Source organism: Meleagris gallopavo, chromosome 7, assembly GCF_905368555.1.
Source record: "Meleagris gallopavo chromosome 7, MGAL_WU_HG_1.1, whole genome shotgun sequence".
In the NCBI taxonomy this organism is placed as follows: Eukaryota; Metazoa; Chordata; class Aves; order Galliformes; family Phasianidae; genus Meleagris; species Meleagris gallopavo.
This window is the reverse complement of record NC_139410.1, coordinates 11,276,165-11,301,086: the sequence shown is the minus strand read 5'-3', so window position 1 is coordinate 11,301,086 and position 24,922 is coordinate 11,276,165. Positions and strand designations below refer to the sequence as shown.

The window sequence follows — 24,922 nt, the reverse complement described above, 5'->3', positions numbered from 1 at the left end:
GTTTTAATAGGAAGGAATAATCAACTCTGTGCTACCTGTAAATCTTTATTCTAGCTCCCACAATGTTAGACTGCCCTTATAGAAAAGCCTTTTCCATCTCCATGGCAACTGAAGAAAGATGCAATCTCTGCTCTAAACCAGAGCACTGGACCACCTTCAAAAAGAGTTCTATTTTGTAAAGCTCAAAACACTCCAACTACCTAAGAATTTATGTCTATTACATTCAAATAGTTTACAGGTAGACACGAATATGTGAAACTGTAAGGTTTTCATAGACAAGTATCTTTTCACTTTTAGAAAAACTTACAAATGGAGGAGGAGAGGAAAGCAGAAGGGATTATAATGTAATGATTCTAAAAATGATAATATTGTCTAGCAGGAAGTATCTTTTAACAGATAATACTTTCCATTTCTCGGTCCTCCAATGTCAGAGAGTCCTCATAGTGGACTGTAAAGTCAGTCAGTTCAAGGTACAAACACATAGTATGTTCACATCTCTACCAGAGATGTGAAAAAGCAAACACAGGTGAAGACAATTTGTTCTGTGACACCCTATGGCTGAAAGCGAGATGTCAATTCCTTAATGTTTGAGAAAGAAGACAGAAGATCCTGCGGTAGATCTCTCCAACAAAGCTGATGCTTTTTCCAAGACTACCTATCAGTATGAGTGATTTCATCTGAGGCTTTACACACTTGTACAGTACGTGCCTTTGAACTCTTGTGAACTCTGCCTCCAGTTACTTTTCGTTGGCAGAGGCCACCCAAGTTTCTTTGCTGGTTAGTTTCTCCATTGCCCAGAGCACACTGCAGTGAGGGTACCATGCCTGCAGCCAGCAGCTCTGACTGTGATTTCTGATGGGCAACAGGAAGAAAAGTACCTCTCTCTATCTCTTTCATAGCCACTATATTGATATTTTTTCTAGCAAAAAGCTTTTACAAATTCTACACAAGTTCTACTGAGTACATCAATTGAAAGTATAACATTTTTCAGGTTTCTGACACTAAGCTCAATGGAAGGTTCTAGTTGGCCCCTAGTTGCCATGGAAATAGAGAGTACTCCACTGTGATTAATGACAATACCTAAAAGCACTACTATGGAAATACACGGCCCTATCTGCAGTAAATTCTATACTCCAATAGGTGTTACTAAAGCATTTCAAGTAACTATTGTAGGATACTGTACTTAAAGTGACCAGACTTCAGTAAAAGAAAAGGAGTTTGATGCAGTGCTGAAATGCAGCACATTTAAATTCTCCTCATCCCCATTAATCACTTTCCAGCATTTAATATTTTCTTTTCAAGACAGAATGTGCTCTAGCTAATACAATACTGCAACAAGACCAGGCAAAATATAACTGCTGTAACATACTTTTTATATTGGAAAAAAAAAGAAGATTAAGAAACAGTTGAACATTTACCTCCAGTAACTTAAGATTGTCCAGATCCAATGAGGGCTCTGATGCTGCTGCCTCCATCATGTTCATACTATGCAATCCTTGTTTACGGTCTCCTGTACAGAAAGGGATGGGAAGGAAATCAGACACTTTCTGTTTTTGTGACATAACTATAAGTGAAAATACAAACTTGTGTTGGACTTGGCACTAATACATAATGTAGGTAAATAGAAAGGAACCCTCTAAATTCTTCTGAGTTAGTAAAATCAGCAGCGAAGGTGCTGACAGCTACAAACTTAAAGCAACCTGCTACACACCTGTTTCGATAATTAAATATCATCGGTAGTAACTGTCAAACAGTTGTGTTGAGTAGAGGACACGTTGAGGAAAAGCAGGCCCCAAAATGCCAACTTGGAAAACGAATCATAAATCTCTCTGTTATATCTGGAATATCACCAAAAAATGCTAAAGAGGACAAAGGGGAGCATTACATACAATCTTGTAAGAGAGACTAGGGAAGAAAACAAAACATAAGCATAGTTTTGAGAAACAGTATCAATAGTAAGAACAATATTAAAAAAAAAGGGTCAGCCAACTCTACCTGCAAGCATTCTGTATCCAAAGAACAGGGCAGCAATCAAGACAGCTAGTACAGACACAGATGCAAGGGCAATAACTATCGTCTCATCCCGATGAAAAGAATGAGAAGAATCTGAAAGAAAACAAGATGAAGACTCTAATTGTAAATTTGAAAAAGTCACATCTGTAAAAATATGTTATTACAATGCGGAAAAAAACCCAACATACTCTTGATTATAAGACATTGCACTAAACTCTTTTTCCTCTTAAAATCAAAGGATGACAGGGCAGCTGATCATCTCAAGCCCAGCTGATCTGCAGCTTTCCCTACTCCTTCAGTGGCATCAAAAGGCACCAGAGAAAGGCATTGAAACCTGAAAGTTAATCTCCTCAGCACAGCCATCCAAGGTGAAACTGATGCACTCCTGCTCAGCTAACAATTTCTTAATCAAGTTTCCTGTTACAAATCAGGCTTATAAACTTAACCTTATTTTTTATTATTATTATTATTCCAACACTGGAATGAAAATCTCAGTAGAAAAGTAAAATAAAAGGTTAATAATGTTGCAATGTGATGAATAATTAATCTTTTGTATTCAAACATCCATATGTATGTTAGATGCAAGATCTTTTATGCTAGAGCTTCAAAGTTCTTTTGTTTTTTTCTGATTTATGTCAGTGCTCAGATCACTTTTAGCATGATTCTCACTATGTAAACCAGACAGATATTTCCAAAAACAACAGCGGAATATCAAACAACTTGAAACAACAGTAAAACACTGAAAACTAAATGACTGGTTTAATTTAGCCTTTTTAAAACTTTTTTTCTTAACAAAAATCAAATTTGGTTTAAATACATCTCAGTATTTTCTGAGGGAGGAGGAAGGAGTTTTAATGTAAACATTTGTTATTGTCTTCAGTGGTTACCTTACTGCTACTCCACATCAGATCCCAATCTTGCTTCTTTCAGGTATGTAAATATTCAGCCACTTTAACAGAGAAATTTCTTACTGCAGATATTCCTCTGATGTCAGAATCACTGGAATGTGGCATTACAAGACCTCATTTACCTTGGCTTTAAAACCAACTTTGCAAACTATGTTTAAACTTGTCTTATATACTGCTAAAAGTACTCCTTAAAAGACACGTAACAAGACCTAACTATTCTAAAGCCACAAAACATATAATGCACACAAGGCTTAAACACTGGGTAAATTCTTAGGTGAGACTGAAATAAAATTTATCCCAGTCTACACTAGCTGAATAAACAGACAAATTCACTGCTTAAACTGCATTTACAGTAAGTTAAACACGATTCATTTATCCCAGTTCCCAGCATGGATGAACACTGGAGAAAAAGATAAGAAAAGAAATCAAGTGTGAAAGACATCAGCTTCCATTTTTACAAAATTGTAATGGTAAGCAGAACTACTAAAAAGTTGGTAAAACAAACAAAACATCATCAATAAAACAAGCAAACAAAAAAGCATTTAAGATGCGATTATTTACCTGAAAAACTACCCCTCAAAAATAACATGCAGCACATATCAGAGAAAGCCTTCAAATACAAGGGAGCTCATGATAATCATGACACAATCAAATTTCAAGTTGTTCTGTCAAAAGAAATACCACCACCACTGGTTTTGGTGAGAGTTTCACAGGGAAAATAAACTACTGCCACAGAGTGTTGTGCTATGCACATTTCTATCATTTGGAGATTAAAAACCTGAAGTTCCAGGTTCTAACTGTGTACCTATACACACCCAGTCACACACTATATATTTAAAAAACACAACAGAAAGGAACCTTATTACACAAAGCAATATAAAAAAACTGTAAGTGTATGAAAATGTATAATTTTTGGCAGGAAAATCGTAATTTTGACTATTCTTTTTTTTGTGAATAGAATAGCTTAATCAGTGTTTTTTGCTTATGTAGAAAAATGCAGACACCAACACACACATATATTTGCATACACATAATGTTGTTTGGTTTCTTTTACATCAGTCCAAGATGGTGCTAGATACCATCTTGACATTAAGAAAATGCAGGTTTTGAGGGGCTGAGCTTCCTGCTATAACCTCTGCTATATTTCCTGGACACATAATCAGTGTGTAGCCATTTACAGCCTTCCTACTGCCTATACAGTAGTCATGTCCACAACTTTTTCCCAAACATTATTAATGCCCAAGTCTGATTGCTCCACTCTTGCCACTCTTATAATCCAAGGGCACAACACTATCCACCATCCTGCTGCCTTTCTGCCTTCTGGAACAGGATTTTGCTGTTCCTCTGCTCCAAGCACCGGCCAGGGAAGGGTATCCTGAGCTGCACCAACTACTTAGAGAGTCTGGCAGCATTTCTACACTGGCTTTCTCTCATTAGAAGCATGTGAGTAAATGTATTATGGGGCCTGGCAGCAACAAAAAGTCCCAAGTAACAGTTTTGTGGAGATCAGTAGTAGAAAAACATGTTGAGAAAAACGATCACTGCATTCTTGGTCCTTGATGGACCATTCTCTCTGGAAACTTTTTATCTTCAGTGGTATCTCTGCATTCGCCAAATAACTGTAAAGAACTTTCCTACTGTTCAACAGGAAAATAAACTTTCTTTTATTTTTAAAGCAGAGTTGTTTCTTAACAAAACACAAAACTGGCTTATCCTGAACCAGTTTTTACTTATAAACACTTTAAAACAATGTTGTCAACTATTCAGATAGTCGCAGTCAGTCCTACAGTAGGAATCACTACTGCCAGGCTGTCAAGCACCTTTTACAAATTTAAGGATAATCTCCTTAATGACAGTAACCAAACATTTCAACAGATTAGTAACGTACAGTTCAAGTTAATACGGGTGGATAAAACACTGCTTTGAACATGCCTAACTGCTGCTCAATAACCTGATTCGATCTTTTGGGATCATCATCAATATTTGGGTATTTCTTCAGTGACAAACAGAAGGAACTGCATAACTTTTTTGACGCTATCTTCAAATTTCAGTCCAAGAATATTGATATCCCAATATTATTCCCAAACCAGTGTATTGCATAAAAAAACAATAGTCCAAGACATGCTGAGAGGATGAGCTGCAGACTTTAGGAAATGTAATGATTGCAGAGTTGATTACGGAGCACAAGTCTACCCACACTTGTACACAAAACATCAGCAAAGCTCCCTCAAGTATATATTCTATAAGCAGGGGTTAGCGTATTTGCTTCTTCCATTGTGAAATTTTTGTTTCTAATTAGCATTCTCTACAGAGAATAAAAAAAATTCCTACATCAGCCTCCAATCTAAAGCAGAACTGCTTGAAACAAGAATAAGTCACCAAAAGTTGTTGTAAGGCCCAAGACACCATCAGAGCCAACCTGTTTGGGTGGGAAAAGGAGAACAGGACTACTGACTCTTTTAACAGCAGCTTAAAGAAATGAAGTGTGACCAATGCCTGTGCTACTTAGAAGGGATCTAGCACTTCTGTCTTGAAAAAATTCTACCAGTAATTCTGATGTAATATTTTCTGAAGTGCACCAATTACATCATGAAGAAATATCATGACAAATAGTATCAGCAGCCTTGAAAAAAAACAACAAAAAAAAAGGAGCATCACAAGTGATTAAAATAGAGATGCCCTCCTCCTGGCTGGGGAGCAGCTGGTAACCCGCAGGGCGCTGCTCCCAGCAGTGTGCCAACCCTGCCAGCAGCACAGAGCTTGCTTCTGTGTTCCAAACCCCAAGTACAACAGACCCTGTGAAGGGAGAGAATTTCATCAAAGGCACTTACCAATAAGGCATTTCAGAGCAATGCTTCCAGTGCTCGGTCAGAAATGAGTCGCTAGGCTGAACCTGGCCCTGCACTTCTGATATTCCCTATGCGCACTGCTACCACATTAGGCATTTCTCTTTCCTCTCCTAAGACATCTCTGCTATAATAGCTGCCAAACACTGCTACAATATCTTTGGTAAATTAGATTTTAAAATTAAGCTTCCATATTGCCACACACAATTTTCCTACTGCTGCTTTCCTAGCTTTCCTCAGAAATGACAATGAAAGAAAAATGCCAACAGTGCTAATGACATCATGAGGAATAATATTTTTCCTTCCAATTAATTTTTCCACTATAAACATAAACTTGTAATATTAATTAGTACTGAAGTATTGCAATCTGTGTCTATGGTTGAAAATGCTTCTTCTTTTATTTTTGTGTAATTTAACTTTCAAAAATGAAAGCCTCTTCTGTATGCTTTCTGTTTCCATATTTTAAAAATCAGCATTTATCATATTACCAAAGAACATTCTGAGAAAAAAGGAAACTGGGACAAAACCAGGTAACGATGGCCAGTGGCAAAAGAGCCTGTAAACATTACAGCACTCTTCCTTTGGAGCCAGAAAGGAAGTGCAGGATTCCTGTGCCATGACACCTCTGGCCTTCTGCCCCCTCACTGCCCTTGCCCATCCCTCCAGATAAATTGATCAGATATACGGAAGAAGTTTATTACACTAAGGGTATTGAGGCACTGGAGTAGGGTGCCCAAAGAGGCAGTGGATGCCCATCCCTTTAGACATAGGGTTCTGAGCAACCTGATCTAGCTGTAGGCATCCATGTTTATAACAAGGAAGTTGGAGCAGATGCTCTTTAAGGGACCCTTCCAACTCAAACAATCCAGTGTTTCTACGACAAGGCCTTCGTTATCCACCACCATCTACATCACTGTCAGTTCAAGTGCCATAGCCCGTGCTGTTAAGGTAAAACATTCCAGTCTTGGCTGGAGCCATGGGAACCCACACAGAATTGTCACATTTTCCAATTCACAGTGCATCAGACTGTTGACTCTGAAACTACTACTGAAAGCGCAAGGTATCAAGTGGAAAATCAGGGGGAGAAAGCACCAAAGCTGCTACAGCACTGTAGCCCAAGGGCTCACTGTTGCTGTCTGCAAGATCTTCATCCCCTGGGCATCAAACCTGGGACACAGCAGAGATCGCTGTTAGGATAAGAAATCTTCAGGAAGCTACGAGAACAGCGAGTGTTTGCCATGTTCAAAAACTTGGAATCCCGTGGGGAAATATTTGGTTATGTAAATAAGACTGAATCACAACATAAAGCTAAACAAGGAGATGCCCTTAGAATGATGAAAGCAATTATGTTGTTTCCTTCTCTTTAGATGACTGAATATAAAACTCTAGACTTTGAAATTTTTGAATGTTAAATATAGAGATGTACACACACACGTACACTATATATGAGTATCTACATATGTAGTATGAAAACAACCTCGAATACCTGGAGAAATTTGTATTCTGGTAACTGTAATTTGGAAATGGCGGTGTCCACATAATACAGGATGGTTGCACATGAAACCTCTTTCTGTCAGACCCTTGTATTGCTATTAAAGTTTTTCACTTAAATTTTTAAAAATCAGCTGCCCACTTTTCAAGTAAATGACTCACAGCTATGTATTTGTCACACGGTAGTAAATAATTCTAGTAAATACATGTGTGTGTTTAAGTTTAGATAAGTATCATGTAACAGCATGTTAGAGAAACACTACAATTACTGTCTGTAATGAAAACCAGTTTGTAAAAATTTACCTGTGTTCCCACAGAATTTTTGGTATCAACATGTTGCAGAGGCCACGCAGCATTCCAGTTGGTACCAAAATATTAAACTACCTTAACACCAAGTAACTACCAAGTTATGATAGTCACCAAAATATAAGGAGAACACCATCCTTCAACCTTCACAGCACTGTAACATCTGATTCTTCAAAACAACACCAGCTGCGTGGACTCTGATCAAAGTCAGCACAATTACACAGGGACTCAGAGATCTGCCCATGCAGATTGCTTTAAAAAGAAGTGGAGGCTTAACGCCATCCTACAACTATTTCTTTGATGTGATCAATTCAATATGTCCATTGCCAGTCTGTTACAGAAGTTGCTTTTCTATTTAGGAATGATAATGATATTAAGGATGAGATCAGAAGCATGAAGGAAGCCTTACATTTAAATCATAAACACAACACACGAGGAAAGGCTGAAGCATGTAGACAATATGGCCTTCAGCTGTAGATGACTGCAAACTTATTCTGCAAACTGCAAAAGGGGCACTGTAAGCATGATTAATTCTACTTGTGTTTCAAGTTTCATTTCTTCTGTCAGTCGCTGTGTATAACTTTTATGACAACAAAGTCTCAGCTTTTCGAAAAAACATACAATTATCAACTATTCCAGAAGCCCATAGATTCAAATTTCTTTGTACTTTGCCAGGTAAATATGCTTTATTTCCCACTTTCTGCATTAAAAAAAGAAAAAATACTTATTTCTACTTATATGATTATCACTTTTTTTATAATTTAAATACTCTGTGGTTGCTTACAAAACTTCTGTGCATAATGTATAAAGAATGATCTGTTAGTCTGCTCAGCCTACATATAGTTATACGAAATGGACCTTACTAAGCAAGCCAGGCCAACCATTTTTCACCGAGCAGTACCTCATTGCTGATCCACCATCCTGCAGTGTGAAAGCTCAGTCTTCAGCATGTCAGAGTAAATAACAAGAATACCTCCAATATAAACAACATATCAAAATGACTCAAATTACTTCAAGTGAATCTTAAATTCGTTCAGTTCAGGGAAGAACATGTAGAAGAAAAAAAAATTAAGCAGAAAACTTGTAAGAAAGAAACATACATTAGTGGCCTTTTAGATATTATGGTAAGCTTTTCAACACACAAAAAAGAAACCCAGTCACACAGCTAAATGCATTCAAACCCACATTCTCAGTTAAGCTGATACCACAGCGCTGCAATACCTCTCTTAAGTCACTCTCTACAGATCTCCACACTGAACTCCAGCAGGACCTATTTCCAGTTTTCCATAAAAATAACCAATTACAGAATAGCTTAGGTTGGAAGTTCCCGACTGCCACGGGCTGGGTTCCCCAAGGCAAACCTTGCTGCCCGTATGGCCAGCTGTGAATAATGAAAGGAAAAAATAACAGCATTTCCTAAACTTCTCTTTCCCTGGAAATGTTTGCCATGCACCTAAACTTTTATAGGTACATGCTTTGAAACAACTATTATCTTATTTCTGTTTTAAGCATCTGTAAATTTGAAGTGAGACAGCATCCCTCCATCAGCATTTGACAAATTATTAATAAAATTAAATCCACATCAATATAATAACCATAATAATCTAAGACAGAGTAAGATATAAATATGTAATACAAATCACCGTGACCATCATCAAAAATCAAAGCAAAGTTCAAGCAGGAAACACTATTTTATATCCAAGCGTCTGAGTACACAATGGCTGAGGTTAGCAAAGAAACTTCTGTGGAAGATGACTGAGCATGCGGTGCTGGCACAGACGAAAAGCACAATGGGAAGAATATTTTTGTGTGAGAGATGGTGTGACATTCCTTAGCAAAACAACCCTGCCAAGCAGTAAACCTAAGGCGATTTTCTTTCATAACTGAAAATGAATGTTTCTTGCCCAGACTCAAGAGCAAATCCTTGGTTTCTACTGCAAACTAAAAAGCTCAGAGCATAAAGTTTGCACTATTTCCAGTTATCTCATTATTTGAAGAAAACGTTTAAGCAGTCACCAATATCTTCCCAGTTTGCATTCAATATCATATTTTTAAATAAAATCATCATTATACTGTTATCAAGTGTCCATTACGGCATCTTTTTGTGCTTTTCTCCACTCTGGATACCTAACATTTCTATTTATATCTCAGAGGTGAACAGAATCTCAGGTAATCTTGCAGACATCCACTCTCTGGGCTTTCAGTAAGCACCAGATCCCCATAAGTGCTGCAGTAATATCCTGACCTGGCAACAGTGCATCACAGGTCCCCTGAGCTCCTCAGAGAATGCCTAAACATACAAATTTTACAGCTTAAGCTGTATAATTTTCAATAGCAGGCTCCAAAGGAAGTCTGCTACAGCTAAAGTCAGGCAGACATCTTTGGAAACCTGCGGTCAGTCTGCAGGTCAGATGGGAGTTCTCTAGGCCTTTCCTCAAAGGGAGCTCCTTGTACCCAAGTGGTCAGAGGTGGATTCCCTTCCCAAGTCCCCATCCTCTTCTAGAGGAGCATCTACCAGCAATCCAGGCTGCACATATTGGATTCATTATCTTTGTTTTGAAAACCGAAGGCTGCACAGATGCATGAAATTTAAGAATTAAGCATGTGTGGTAATTTCTTTGGCAGAGGTGGGTTATGCAATCTCTAACAGCTCTTCCTTTGATGAGTAGATACAGGGACACAAATTAACAGCCTGTCACCTTCCTGGAGGAATAACTCCTGAGTAGATAAAAACTCAACCCAACTCTTTGCCTTTTCTTCCTTGAGTTTTCAGTGCCATTTCTAACACTGCTTGAATACTCCCTTAGAATAATGATGTAGGTAAATTTAACAGCAACTCAAAACCAATCCTGGATTTAGATTACCTTTCTGAAGTGTCCTAGACACAGCTAAGCATTCACTAACTAAAGAAAGAAAAGAAATATCTTACTTCAAGCAAACGGCGCTTCAGTGCAGGCCTGAACCCTACACTCAAGCTTAACCAAATGCTGACTTGGACAATAAACCATGTACTGGGAACATCTTCCATATAAGAATAAAATAGTTGTGATTTTTTTTTCAATAATAAAATGGCTGAAAAAACATCTACATTATCCCCTTCTAAGGCTTGTGAACCTAAAGGCCTTCCTCCTCATCACATCATGTGCTAACAGCGGCAGCAACATAATGGCACTGGGTCACGGTCTGTAGAAACTGGAACAAAAAAACGCATGTGCTGCAACAGAGAAAAAAGCATGCTTCATAAAGTCTCTTTAAAGTTTTTTGAAATCCAGCTGGCTCAATAGCTACATATTTCATATTCTTAATGTTCCCAAGCATATTGCTCTACTAAAAATAAAACACAAAAATGACATCAAAACACTGAATGTGTATTTTCATATGAGCATGTGAACCCAAAACCGCAAATTCCTTTAAAGGAGGCAGCTGCAATCCAGCACGCCCGCACGTTCTGCGTCTTTGATTGCTGTGAGCACAGGATGGCCATCCCTGAGCTGGAGGTGCTGCCTCGCTCCGTCAGCCTGGGGCTGCTGGCAGGAGGGCCGTGCCAGGGCTGAGCAGAGCAGCCGGGCCTGTACAAGCAGGCGCTTCCTGCACGCACACCAGTCGGGCAGCCACTGCCTGCCACGCCGGAGCCTCGGATGTTGCTGTTTACAGAGCGTGGAGCCAGGCCGCGGCTGAGGCTGGAGGCACACTGTCTGCTTCCGTGCAACGCTTGCTTTGTCTGGGGCTGCCACAGAGAGCGAGGCCGTGCTGCTTGCGCAGCTGCTCCTGCCCTGCTTGTGGGGCTCCCAGCCTGGTATTGGAGCTGGGCACCAGTGAGCGAGGAATTGGGATGTTTTTCCTCTGTCAGCTTTTGTAACACGCAATGAGAACTGAACCGATTTGTCAGACATGACTGTGTGGTGTGGTGTTCCAAAATCACTGCCCCAGCCATGCACCAAAATCTTAATTAGGGTACAATTGTAAGAAGCTAATCTATTCAACTGAAAAACCAAGATCTATACTAAATGATATGAGAACAAGTTTGACAAAACCCTTCAAAACGCTTCTGGTTTCTGCCCTAGTCTTTTGGAATTAGTGTCCTAAATCAGCTTAATTTGTAATCCTTAAGTTTAGTAAGTATTTTGGTATTAAAACTTAGATCTTCTGACTCCAGAACATTTTTCTGTACTTTTGGTACAGTGCACATACATACAGTGTACATGGTTCTGTAACTTTAGATTTTGAAGTACCTGTTAAAAGGAGTGAGGTAAACCTGTCTGATATTTTAGCAACAGTTACTAAAGATAGCGTTTGTCTGGCTAATGCCAACCCAAACACCACATGGTATTCCAAAGTATGCATCTGCTCCAGCTTCTCCTATCACGACATACGAGGACGAAGTCTAAGAGGAAAGTGTGTGCTCTGTTTTCCCCCTAATCCTCACTCATACTCCCTGTTTTTCCCTGTTGTCTTCTCAAATAATTTCTAATATTCACCAGATTCCCTTTCATGCTTCCCAGATGAAATTCCTTTTAGAAGCTATTGAGTGATGAAAAGGAAAGCCCCAAAGCCCTCTCCTCCTTGCTCTAAGATTCTTGAGAAATGCAATGAACATTCTCTTCTCCTTCTTTACTTGAGACATAGGCACTTCTCAGTCAGCATCAGTACATCTTTGTCCCTCTTTCACTCCCATTCCTTGTTCTGCTGTCGTCACCCATGTCTACGTCTGTGTGCCTGTGGCCAACGACCCACTGATCCTCCCCTGCTGAAGGATATATTTTCACCAGCTAAGAAACCGTCACAAGGGCTATTTCCCTCCAACCCTACCCTTGGTTAACACTGAGATTCAGCCAACTCCTGTCAGGAAGAACCACCTTCTCAAAGATATTTCACATACAAGAGATGGCAGGTATTTGGGGACATCCTTAAGTAGAAGGAAACCAAGAGAAAAACAGAAAAGGATGTGGAAACCTGCAAACACAACAGAGCATGGCAGAAGAAGGCAAAGACACTCCCAGCACACAGTGGGCAAAAGGGCAATGGGTACAAGGACACAGTGAGGGAATGGCCCCCTCAGGCAGACCCCAGCAAGATCAGTAGTCTCCACTGACACACAGCTTCTGTTTCCAAGGTGTTGGCTGAAGTGTCCTCCTTCAAATACATAACTACAGCTCATATGAGGGCACACAAGTGCATATGTTATGTATTTGTCAATGCAATTTTTTCCCCTTCAGGGAAGGAAGCATTTTCCAGAACTTGAACTATAAAGCTGGCTTTGATATTGAATAACCTGATGTTACATAAGTTACTTTGTTTCTCTGTGCTTTAGTTTAGCCAGTTATACAACGTAGAAACAGTAACTTCCCTAACTTCAAAGGACATTCTGATTATTTTAAAACAACATAAAGATGAAAAAAGCAATAATGATAAATAGCAATCTTTAGTTTGCACTTATGCAAAAATTCTTCTACAGATCTAGGTGCTTGACTTCAGATGAAATGCAGACATCGTTTGATGTTCATTTCTTGCAGCGTGAGTGCCAGCTCAAGCTTCGCTCCCTGTCTCCTGCTCCAGGTGCGTGTTCCACCCCAGCAGTGCCACCAGCTGCACGGCACAGCCACAGTTATGTTAAGCAGTGAGCTGGATGAGAAACCCAGCAGGGAGATCATGGGGAGCAGGATGAAAGGAAGATCTGGAAGGCAGCACCCCTGCCAAAACAAATGCACATCAATCCAGCGCGAAGGTGGCTATCAAAACCATCAATTTGTGTTACACCGTGGGCATATGAGAAATACAGCTAGCCTTACTTGTATAACATGCTCTGTCTGCCCCACAGTAACAAGCTTGTTTCAAACCAGCAATAAATATTTCAACACAAATTCAAATAGGTAACGTGGAGACACTGAACAATCCTATGGAAATGATTTTTTAACAATGCTGCAATCTGTGTGATTTCTAGATTATTTTCAGAGACTGAACAAAACCCTTCTGCATACTAAACTATACCGTATCCATAGCTCTTCTATTTTAAATATGCTTTCAATGTAATTAAAAGAATTCTTAAATCAAACCCTGATGTTGTCACAGCCCTGTGTACAGATTTTAACTGTTTTAATGACATTATACAATTAAATTTTAAGATTGGTAACTTCAGAAGATATGTTTATACAAACGCTTGCTTCAAACGATAGAAATTAGAATGGGAAACAGCCTCTTTAAAAATGAATATAAAGCAGGCTTCTGTCAATCTGATTTACTCAAGTCCTAAACATACCATGAAATCCTGTTAAATGAATGGCAAAAAACTAAAGTCCCACAAAATGAATAGAAATCTTTTTTGTCAAACAAAACTAATTTAAACTTGAGAATGACTCCTTTCTGACAGGTGTGCTTGCTTTAACACATCACAAAACACAAGCAGTCATAGCCAAGGTTTTGATATGACTCATTTGGTTCCCAGCTGGGCACCAAAGGACTTTTAGATTTCAAAGACAGTATGAGATTTGCCCACTTTTAATATGTATTTGTCACCTAAAATTAAGACAACAGACTTGTGAATTTTTTTGCCCACCATTTTCACACTTGTCTTAAATCAGATTTAGCAATATGTAATTCTATAGCCCCCATTAACTGACTGTCAATTGGAATGGGGGACTTTAATAGACTTTATACTTTCAACTTGCACTCTATTTGTTTATTTATTTATTTTTCTTTCTAAACAGCTCTTTGCTTAAAATTTCAAATCTATGGAAGGTTTCTGAGGAGTCTAGAGCACTGCTATAGCATAGCTAACTATCAAGAACATATATAGAGACTATATTCCAAACAAAACAAATATAGCTGCGTTTCAGCAGTAAGTAGACACTGAAACTTCAAAAGTCATTATATTTGCTTCAGTAGAAGTAAAAAATTGCAGTTAGCAGCACCTACTTGTTATTATTTGGCTGTATCATAATCTTAAAAGAATGGAAAAGCTTACCTACCAAACTCAAGAGCTCCATCATAACACAGAACTTTGCTGTGTCAATAGCACTTTTGGGAATAAGACACTGCTACTGACATAACACAACAGCAATTACAAATACAAATACCACAGAGAACAATCATATGGTATGCTTTTGACATCACTGTGATAGTGAATATGCTTTAGGTCCTGGTTGAGTAGCAACTGTAAATCACTAAATTACATGGATTCTTGAATTCTTACACAGACTGCTAAAAAAATCTCAAAATTTAGCAGTTTATGCTAGCCTTCCAATTGACAATTTAGCAAGCAAGCAAGCAGTCATAAAATGAGCATGACTTTGATGAACACATAAATGATCCTTGCACGCTAATTAAATATTTAGCTCAGCACATCCCCTGCTATTGAAAACTTCTATTCCTTAGCATGTAATAACGTGGTGACCACCCAGCTGGACTCTTACTGAATGCAGGACTGTGCTCGTTTCTGTTCCCTGCTCTGCAGAGTCTGCTACAGCCTCTAAAACCACACAATAATTCAGTGCTGGACCAAGTCCAGCAAAGTTGGGAGTCGTTGTGCAGACATATCTTGGTACCTTAGCTCACTTGTCTATACTGGAATAGTCGGTAAAACATATAGGATTTACAATTGATGAGTTTTCCTCCACTAACAAAATTTAAACATTACTGTCTCTGTAACAGATATTTAACACTCTCAGCCTACTATGAAAACTTCCTTCCCTCAGCAGATCTTGGTGGTCTCTGTAAAAACAAAAAGAAATTAAAAATCACATCTAACTGATCTGTATCAAAACAAGAAAAACATCAGCACTTCTGAGCTACACAGAAAATCTCAAGTCAAGTTTAAAAACAATTCCTTGATGCAGACTCTCCTACTGCCATTACACGCTAAGTACTCTCTATTTAGGGCAGGATGTAAGAAGTCTCCTATTTCCAAAGCTGAGCACGTCTTTCACGGCACTCTCTCACTGAGTGTGCCTGTACAAGAACTCTGCAAGAGCTTCAAGGCCTGAGGACAGCATGCCTCCCTGAGCTCCTGGCACCGCTCTCAGGAGATGCGCAACGCTTTTGGTTTACAGCGTGTATTTATTTCACCCACACACATTTTTAGTTTGCTCCGAAGATGCTATGAATGGCTCTGCAGCTGGGAGTGTCCGATGTGGGTGTGTGCAGTGTTCCACACACCCAAACCTACGCACGGTGGTGAACGTTTCCCATTTGCACTGCTTACAAGTGTGTGATTGATCTGCTGTCAGTGTCCACAAAGGCAGGGAAGCTTGAGTTACTCTGCAGAGTCATTAAAAACTTTTCCAAAAAACAATTAAGATATTTTCGATATATTCATCTAGCCATGACTGCTGGTGTTTTTCTGTGTTTTATTTTGCAATATATGTTTTCACCAAGCTTTCTCTGCTTTCCCATGCCATCTTGGAGACAGCAGTGTCTCAACCTGCACTCAGAGGAAGAACACTGCTACATGTAATTCACAATAGCTCAATCAGCACCATCCATTTTGTCTTACTTGCTGCAATTATATCCACAGAGAACAGAAATGGAGGGAAAAAGAACAACACCTAAAGTATAATCACTTAGCATGAACTGCAGTTTAGATAACTACTTTCCAGGAGTTCATGCTTATGTTTTATAACATTCATACTAACTTGTTGAATTTTAAAACTACTTTTCTAACTACTCTTATGGTGAGTTACTTCTTTAATGGGAGAAACAGAACTATGACAAAGCAACAATGGTCTTAGTGGCTCCACACAGAAGGTCTGGCTAGGGCTAGCGAGAGCACCATGTATTCCTCAGACACACACATCTTGCTTGTGCACACATCGACATACATGAGAATATTTTGGTTCTCCATAGGAAAGAGTCATCTAGCACTCTTCCTGTTCCAAGTGTTACTATAGTGAAAAGTGCTTTTATGCAGTCTGCAACGATCCCTTACCCTTGCTCATACTATATTTAGTTTAAAGTCAATACAAATGTCTAGAACAAGGAATTTTTTTGCTAACCTAGGAAAATATTTACAGGCTTGCAGACACTTCTAAATGAGCTTCATGCTACCACCAGCCTAAAGGAAGGCAAAATCCAGGCCAAAGTAAAAAGCTGTGTAATATTATCCATAGATACTTTAGAAACTTTCATGAAATAACTGGTCTGGCACCAAGAAGGTTACATGCAATATTTATTAAGATTAAACTTAAGGATGCATAAAACAATCTACTGAAACAATCTTAGTGGAACCTTCAAAGGTATTCAAAAGTATTAAATGCTTCAGTTCAGACTCAACGCAATTTTCTATTGTGTCTTAGAAAATTAAGACCTCCCTCATGTCTCTGAAAATGCCAAATCTCACCTTCAATGCTAAAATAAAAAAGCTACAGCAATGTTAAATCTTCACACTTCCCTCTTTACTATTTACTTGCCCTTTCAAATAGAATTTCTAACTTCTCTCCTTTAGACATATCTGCACAACTAACGTATAAAAGTGTAATACCCAAATTAACTGAAATAAACTAGAATTTAAGTTAGATTCTACGACTAACATATTCATTTCAAATTATCAAATATGTTGCACAATAAATATCTTAACGTCCCAAATGAAAACACAGATGATCAAAAGAGATATATAAACTTTCTACACAAATTTGATTACATTCACTATTCAAAAGATCCAGACCTATTCCGACATGGAAAGTATGACAGCCAAAATCATATATTCTGCAATCCCCCAAGAGCTGAGATTAAAAACTTTATCTCCTCTCAGAAATTCAGTCAAAATGAGAATTGCAACAAGGGAAAGTGTTTCACACACACAAACACACACCATCACTCCACTCACATGCAATCATAGAATGGCTTGCAATGGAAGGACTCTAATGATCATTTAGTCACAACCCTCCCTCCTTCCATGAGCCGAGTTGGGTTGCCAAACAATATGTTAGGCTGCTTGAAGCCTCATCCAACCTTACCTTGAACACCTAAAAGGATAGGGTATACCTGCAGGGGTGAGGAAACGTATTCCATTTTGGTGTACCAAAATTATGTAGAGGACTATTGTGGGAGTTATTGAAAAACGCCTGAAAAACACAGACACTGGTCATTGACAACATGGGTTCACAATGGAAATGCCCTGTTTAACAAATGTAATTCCCTTTTATGACATGGTTATTCACTTAGGCAACCAAGAAAAGCCGGTTGATGAAATCTTTTTGAATTTCAATACTGTTTCTCACACTATCCTTCTGGACAAAATGTCCAGCATACAGCTAGACAAATATACAACATGAAGAATTGGATGATGGGCTGGGCTCCAATAACTAGAGTAAATGGGGTTACAACAGGCTGGTGACCAGCCACTGGTTGATTTCTTCTGACTTCATGTTAGGCTTCTTTCTAGTGTTTATATAAATGATCTCAATAGAGGACTTGCACACTTAGTAAAGTTGCAGATTACACTAAAATAGGAGTTGTTGACAACTAGCATCCATTACAATGAGGCACTGTTCATTTTATTTATTAAATATGAAACAGTGAAAATAATAATGCATGGTATGTATCAACAACTATTTCAAAAAACACAGAAGTAACACCCCAACTGCAATGTGTCAGGAAAGAGTAATGCACACAAATACTTCAAAACAAAGAAACACAGGAAGTTTCAGTACACATATACAGAAGAAATTACAGATAGAGGAACTGTATTCTTCGTATTTCATACATATCTACTACATGCACTTTCATTAATTTCCTTCACTCTAATTTACTAACAACAGTCAGCATTCCTGTTTATAAAATCAACACAAATAGGTTTTTATTATCATCTTGAATCTCTTTCAACAGCATAATTGCATTCACTGGTGTCTTTGTGAAGATTTCTCTGTCATCATCTCCTGTTTAGATAGCAACAAAACAACAGCACTGAACTGAAAATTTAGGAGCACACTGACATGATGCTTTCCTGTCTGTCGGGGCTCCCCTGGGTGCTCTATGATCTCCTGTCTGTTCTTTTGAGCCCATGGTTCTTGTTAGCCAAAAAGACAACAGAACACCTCAGATCTGTGTCTTCAGAACATTCCAGACAGCTCAGTTCCTAAAAACGAAATGGAGATGCCAGTAGTCTGGATGACACATGCACCTTCTCAGGAGCTAGACACCCAGTTATAAAACTCCATGTTCTAATTATACAGCCAGTTGCTCATTCACAATTCAGTACCTGAAGCACTCACTGGAATTCGCCATTCACTTTATTAATGAAAAGGATGTAAGCTCTTCTTCATAAGGAATGAATAAATAAATGAATAAAATCTTGATTCTCAGTATCCTTCCACATAAAGAGATTTTGCCTGACAAGATGGAAGAAGACAAACTCTAGCTCCCACGAAATACAGCTCCTGCCCTTGGTTATACTCCCAACAGAAGATCTGGGGGGCCCGAACAAGGTGCTGCCCTTGGCTGCGACCCCCAGCCCCTGGCAGAAAGGTGGCCTGCTCCATGCCTGCCTCTGCGGGAGCCCACTGACATCTGACTGACTGAATTCAAGCTGCTTTAAGAACACTTGGTCTAAAAACAATTCAAATACTCCTATGAGCAGCTTATTGCATTATTAAAAACCTAGAGGATTTATTTACTAGACTCTAAAACACCGCTGTTGGTTTACCTCCTGGTAATCTCTCATTTGAAAAGTCACTGCACATCATTTCATAAAGACAGTAGCTAGAAATTAACACATATAGGATTTTCAGGCTCACCATATTTGCCAGATAAAGAAATTGATCAAAAAAGGCCCACAAAAGACCAATGATAAAAGACCAGTTCAGCAGAGCCCACATCCCTGTACCACTCTGCAAACCTGGCTCTCCACAGGAGGTTGAGCTCCTTGGTGCCGATGTATGCATGTAGTCCCAGGGAGCCTGCAAGGCAGCTGAGCTCACAGGGGACTATTCCAGTCGCACTGCATGTGCCAAACCCCTAAAGCTTTCTTTCAAAACAGTTCCAGGATCGAGAGTGTAAATTGTCTTAGACAGAACCATGACACAGGATTAGATACTTTTGTCAGCCAGCTGAGCATATACTACAGTAACAAGCGAGGCTTAGAGAAAACGTCCAATTAAGGAGTAAGAAAAATACATGGAAGGCTTTTTGTGATTGAAATATTAATCCACACAGATAATTTTATTAGTACTGAACAGTCAAGAATAAACAATATTTATAAGCAATGTTCAGTTTTGTGCTTAGCATTCCCACCCCCAAGCCTGCCTCTCACTATTTTAGCAGGCTGCAGTCACAAACCTTCCTCACTAGCACTGTATCAGGAGCAGACAAAACTGGGGGTGGGAATTTATCAGTAGCTGCTGGCAGCACCTAGCAATGCTTTGTAACTGAGCTTTGCTGAGCTCTTGTTCCTTTTCATCTAAACTCCATTCATTTCAATCTTTAGAAAAAGAACAACAGAGGAGAACCATGGTTGAAATTAATAAATAAATCAAATATGAGGACTGCAACCAGTCTAACATAACCTTTTACTGAGTAATGCCAACAGAGTACGATATCTTGCTAGTTTAGTCAATATAACTAGTTAGGGCAGCCCACTCTGGTAATGTTTCACCGAGTGCAGTGTCATCAACTTAAAAACACAGAAGACTGGAACAGCAAACTGCTGAACTTGTCACTGATGCTTTCTCATGTTTTGTACTCAAACTTCAAGGCTATAAACAATTATCTCATATCTTAGCATTAAGTACACCAGATATGACTACTCCTGGCTGAATTATAATCATATGTAACTCATTCCGACTTTTAAGATTTACAGCATGCAGTCTTAAAATTTTAGGGGTGCAGAAATAAAGGAGCTAGAAATTAGTAACTATTCATTATTAATACTTAATAATTGTGGAGAAAGCATTTATTAGAAGTCTACTATTCCTACTATATCAGAAAACCCACCGATCACAAATGTCTGCAAAAAGCATCCTGCTATGTCCATTCACTTTCCAGTCAGCTCTCATTCACCCTCAAGACATATAGGCAGTGTATGGTTTGTTTAGAATAATGTTTATTGTATATTGTAGCATCTGAATAACGACAAAAAGTACAGCAATCTTGCTTGCTCCTCTTTTAACTTTAAGGAGAGAGGAGGTAAAAATACTACTACCTTTTTCTAGTCTTTGTTATTTACATGTTGAGTTCCATTCTCGTCAGTCTTATCTATTTATACCTTGCATCCATAAAGTATTCACAATAAAACTCTAAAATGCACAACAGATATAGGCTAATTAAGTCATATTCTTAATATCAATATGAAAGTCAAAAAATAGCATTTCAAAATTTCAGCATTTCAAAAAAATTGGAACACATTACAATATATGTATTACCAAAGGTATTTGTGTATCTTTAAACTTTGAGAAGTGCACAAAACATACCAACTCTAAGCACCTGATTTCCAGTAGAGATGCAAATGAAGAACTCAAGAACTGCACAATGCAACAAATCTGAAACACCTATTTACAGACACTAGTTAATCTACTACACATGCTTTCACTAATTCTGAAGAAGGCACGATATCACTAGCTATGCTTCAGATAAATTGATGCTTCTTGTCTTCATACTGGGTCTGAAACTCAAAATATTTGCCACCTGGTACTAGAAATATACAGGAAATGTCAAAGATGACTACAATGCTGTTCAGATGATTGTAAGTTATGCCCACATGTACTTGAAGAGTTAAGCTCTCTACGGACTCTGAAGTACAATGCTTTAAGCACTCTGAAACAAAGTGCAGTGATAGTGCATCACTTCACTAACACATCAATACAATTGTGTAATATGCACTATTATTGCAATATTTCAAGATAAAAATTGTGGTATTTTTAGTTAAAAGAAGTTTACAGAGGCTCTTGTTCTTGAAACTCCAGGTCATAAAATGATCTGTGCTAGCAGAGCTCTGAAATTACATTGTACAGCTTTCCTATCTGGTGCAGACTGATAAAGCAACAGGAAACACAGTATAAAACTTACGGTTTTTCTGGTAGTAAAAATAATACTTGAAATGTTTCTCCAATTTAAAATAAGAACAAACATTTATTTAACATAGTTTTCAGTGTTTTGTAGCTTTGTGGTGCATAGTAAAAACTTTGCAACATTTCCAAACATTTCCAAAATATTTAAATTTCAGCATAAGTAAAACATTTCAATTTCACCTTCCTGATTAAATGTTTCTGTAAGAGAAAAAATTTACATGTACAGCTTTTCTAAGTAGACTTTGCCTTCATATTCAAGCTCCAATTGTACATCAAAGCTTTAATTTTAAATTCAGTAAAGACGCCAGTTTAATCTCAAAAGAATATGATGTCTTAGAAGTTAAAACGTTAAGTGCAGCTAACAGCAATCTGTAAGAGATTCTGCGTTTGATATAGCTGTTTGTAATGAGAATCACTGAACTAACTTACTCAACAAGCATTACCTGTTATCTTGAGTGACTTGCGAAACCTTCTACTGATTGTACAGAAACTAAGGCTTTCACTTGAATTTCTACATAACCATCTAGAAAGATTACTAATTGCTATAATACTGGTTGTTTGTTCCCATAGCAACTCTCACCTCTACATTTTCTCCCCTTGTAACTCCATTTTCTACAATGTCCCAGTAAATAACTTCCTAGGAGGCATATTATTGTCCTCCTACACACAATAAAGCTAGGCCCTTAACTACTGCCTTAATATTACTGCTACTTTCCTACATACATTTCCCTGCCTCATAACATAGTGAAGATGCATTGATGACATACAGCATTTTAACCCTTAGTTGTGTAAGATGTGCTTGATTTACTTCCTGCTATTTCAAGGGTGTAAATGCTAAGTCCTCATATGGATCATTCCTGCCTCCATTTTCAAAACAGAAGGTCAGACATATTGCAAAGGTTTGTAATTTTCCATTTTCCATACATCAAAATCATCAGAAGGACAAGTACCACACAAATAGGAGAGTGTTCATTTACAGTGTTTTCTTACATGACGCAGAAATGGAAGAACTGCTCAAACAACCGCTAAAAACTTTGCTGACCAAGCTCTGCACTTGCCAAGAAAAATCCAGCTGAAAGAAAAGGCATTTCAACTACAAATTAATATTGGATGTTACTCTCTCAGAACAAGCAATCCAAGATAAGAACTGAGAGAGAACAACTTTGCAAAATTAGCATGACGTGATCTAATTCAACTTCAGTGGAGCGAGGTTGGGCCACATGCCCACAGCAACATGAGTCTAACTGCTACCTCTCAAATGTAGTAGCTGAATCAAAACCTTCTATTACTACCTTAATTAACCTGACCCAGCCATGCACTTTAATAATTACATGATTTAAAAATGGTAGCTTTCCTTAGCTAAATTTCCACAGAATTCTGGGAGCACTTAAAACCAGACACGTATGTAGCAAGAAGCTGGCCAAGAAAGGCCAAGATGGTACAGTAGAAAGATAAATCAATCTATCAGCAGTTTAGAATAAAGAAACACCAGCTTCCTTTGTTGCATGAGGCAGCAGCTTTTTTATAACCAAATTTCAGTGCTTTTATGTAATATAAGTTTTCAGGTTCTTTAAAAATCACAGCCACCATTTGCTGTTATGAGGAAAAAAACACCTACATTGTTTCAACAACAGTATGAACCAGCAATGCTCAGCTCTTGTTGCCAGGGATTTTTCCCATGTATCCTGCAAAGGCATTACCCGCCATGCAAAGATGTATACTTAACATGCAGTTGCTGTGAGATTAATTTATGCACAGTGCCAGGAATGCAGCCTTGAGGGAAAAAAAGAAACCATAATTAAAAATGGCTTCTTTGTTTTGATCCTGATGTTATTTTAACTTCAATGATTAATTACAACAATATATCAATGACCAATGAGGAAGAACATTTACCTCTTTAGTTGCTTAAGTTCTGTTTAAATGGTCATTATGAATGAACGTAGAATTAATGAAGTTACCTTCAAATTAACTCGGAATTTGGAAAGTATTCTGTAGACACGAGGGGCAGGTAGTTTACAAGAATCTCAAAATAAATGTTGGACAAAGGCAATAGAGTAAATACACATCTCAAAACGTTTACCCAAAGAAATAGCTGGCGTTAGAAGGTATAGTTAGAAGTTAGAAGGTATATACAGATACTTATCTGAACGTAAGATAGTGGGGCTCTTTTTGTGAAAACAGAAGATGTAAGAATAATGAATCTATCCAGGGGTAGTTTCGCAAAGCTCGAGAAAGTATTTCCACCCACTCTGACTTGAAAAGTGAGAGCTGAGGATGCAAGGTTATTCTGAAACTTCTGCATTTTGGTAGCCCTAAATTACACTGATAAAATCTTCAGATCTGAAATGAACACTATGCTCCAATCTCTACTTCTGCCACTTCAGGAAACAGCTAACTGAATCTTTTCATTTTTAATATCTCAAGACTGTGGTCTCTAGACTACACAGCATCCTATAGCATTTGCAAAATTCTAGCTGCAGGGACAGCCAATCAACTAATATCTACTTGAATCTTTCCAGACTACTCTTAAGATAGAGCAAAATAATATTATGACTACTCAAATGTATGATTGTCTACCACCTGCAAATTAAGAAGCAGAAATGATTAAATTCAAGGCTTCAAAAACCAGTTAGACCTTGACCTTATTTGTCATGTTTATAAATATTTTGTTACAAGATAGGATGGATCTTCTGTATTTGTGTTCTGACAAAATGAGAATTAACTACACAGAAAGAATGTACTCCATTCCATGAAGATATGGTTATGATACAAACTTTTTCTATATCCTAAAAGACATAAAAATTAAGCGTAATTTTTGTGAGAACACTTCGTGAATTTTATGAGAACAATGGTTTGTTATACTTAACGTGTCTAAAAATTCTAATTAACTTCTAGTCTTGAAACATCTATATTGTAGCTACATCTTTCAATGAGCTACTGTTATTTGTCCTACGTAACAACCAAGTGATCATATAAATTCATATTTTATTCTTTTTGGGGGGATAGTTTTAACTCAAGAGTTTAACAGTTTGCACAGATCCTTCAGATTGACTGTTGGCTGAAATCATTAGGCTTCATACCTAATTCATACCAATTAACCACATACTATTCAAACATGCCTTGAAATTCATGGCATCATCAAGATAAATAAGTTCTATCAGTCCAAGTAGCTTATTTTCTGTCATTGAAGATCTTTTCCACATGCAATATTTTTAACATCTTATTAAAAAATATAGTGAATATGCACAATTCAGAGGTTATACTGAAATAATCAGAAGATTTGCCATAGGACTTGTGCAAGAATTTTGTCCTCAGTATTGAGGACAGCATCAAAATGGGTTTTAGAAAGAGTCAAGAGGGCTGG

At 38.0% G+C, this 24,922-nt stretch overlaps 1 protein-coding gene across 1 annotated transcript in view; it reads right to left on the bottom strand.

Moving 5' to 3' along the window:
• BMPR2 (bone morphogenetic protein receptor type 2) overlaps positions 1 to 24,922 on the bottom strand; it is a 102,170-nt gene that overhangs the window by 24,163 nt on the left and 53,085 nt on the right. The window contains exons 4-5 of the mRNA XM_085228051.1: positions 1,996 to 2,106; positions 1,419 to 1,510 (exon numbers count right to left, since the gene is read on the bottom strand). Coding sequence (XP_085084177.1) covers positions 1,419 to 1,510; positions 1,996 to 2,106 — 203 coding nt within the window. The remainder of the gene's footprint in view (positions 1 to 1,418; positions 1,511 to 1,995; positions 2,107 to 24,922) is intronic.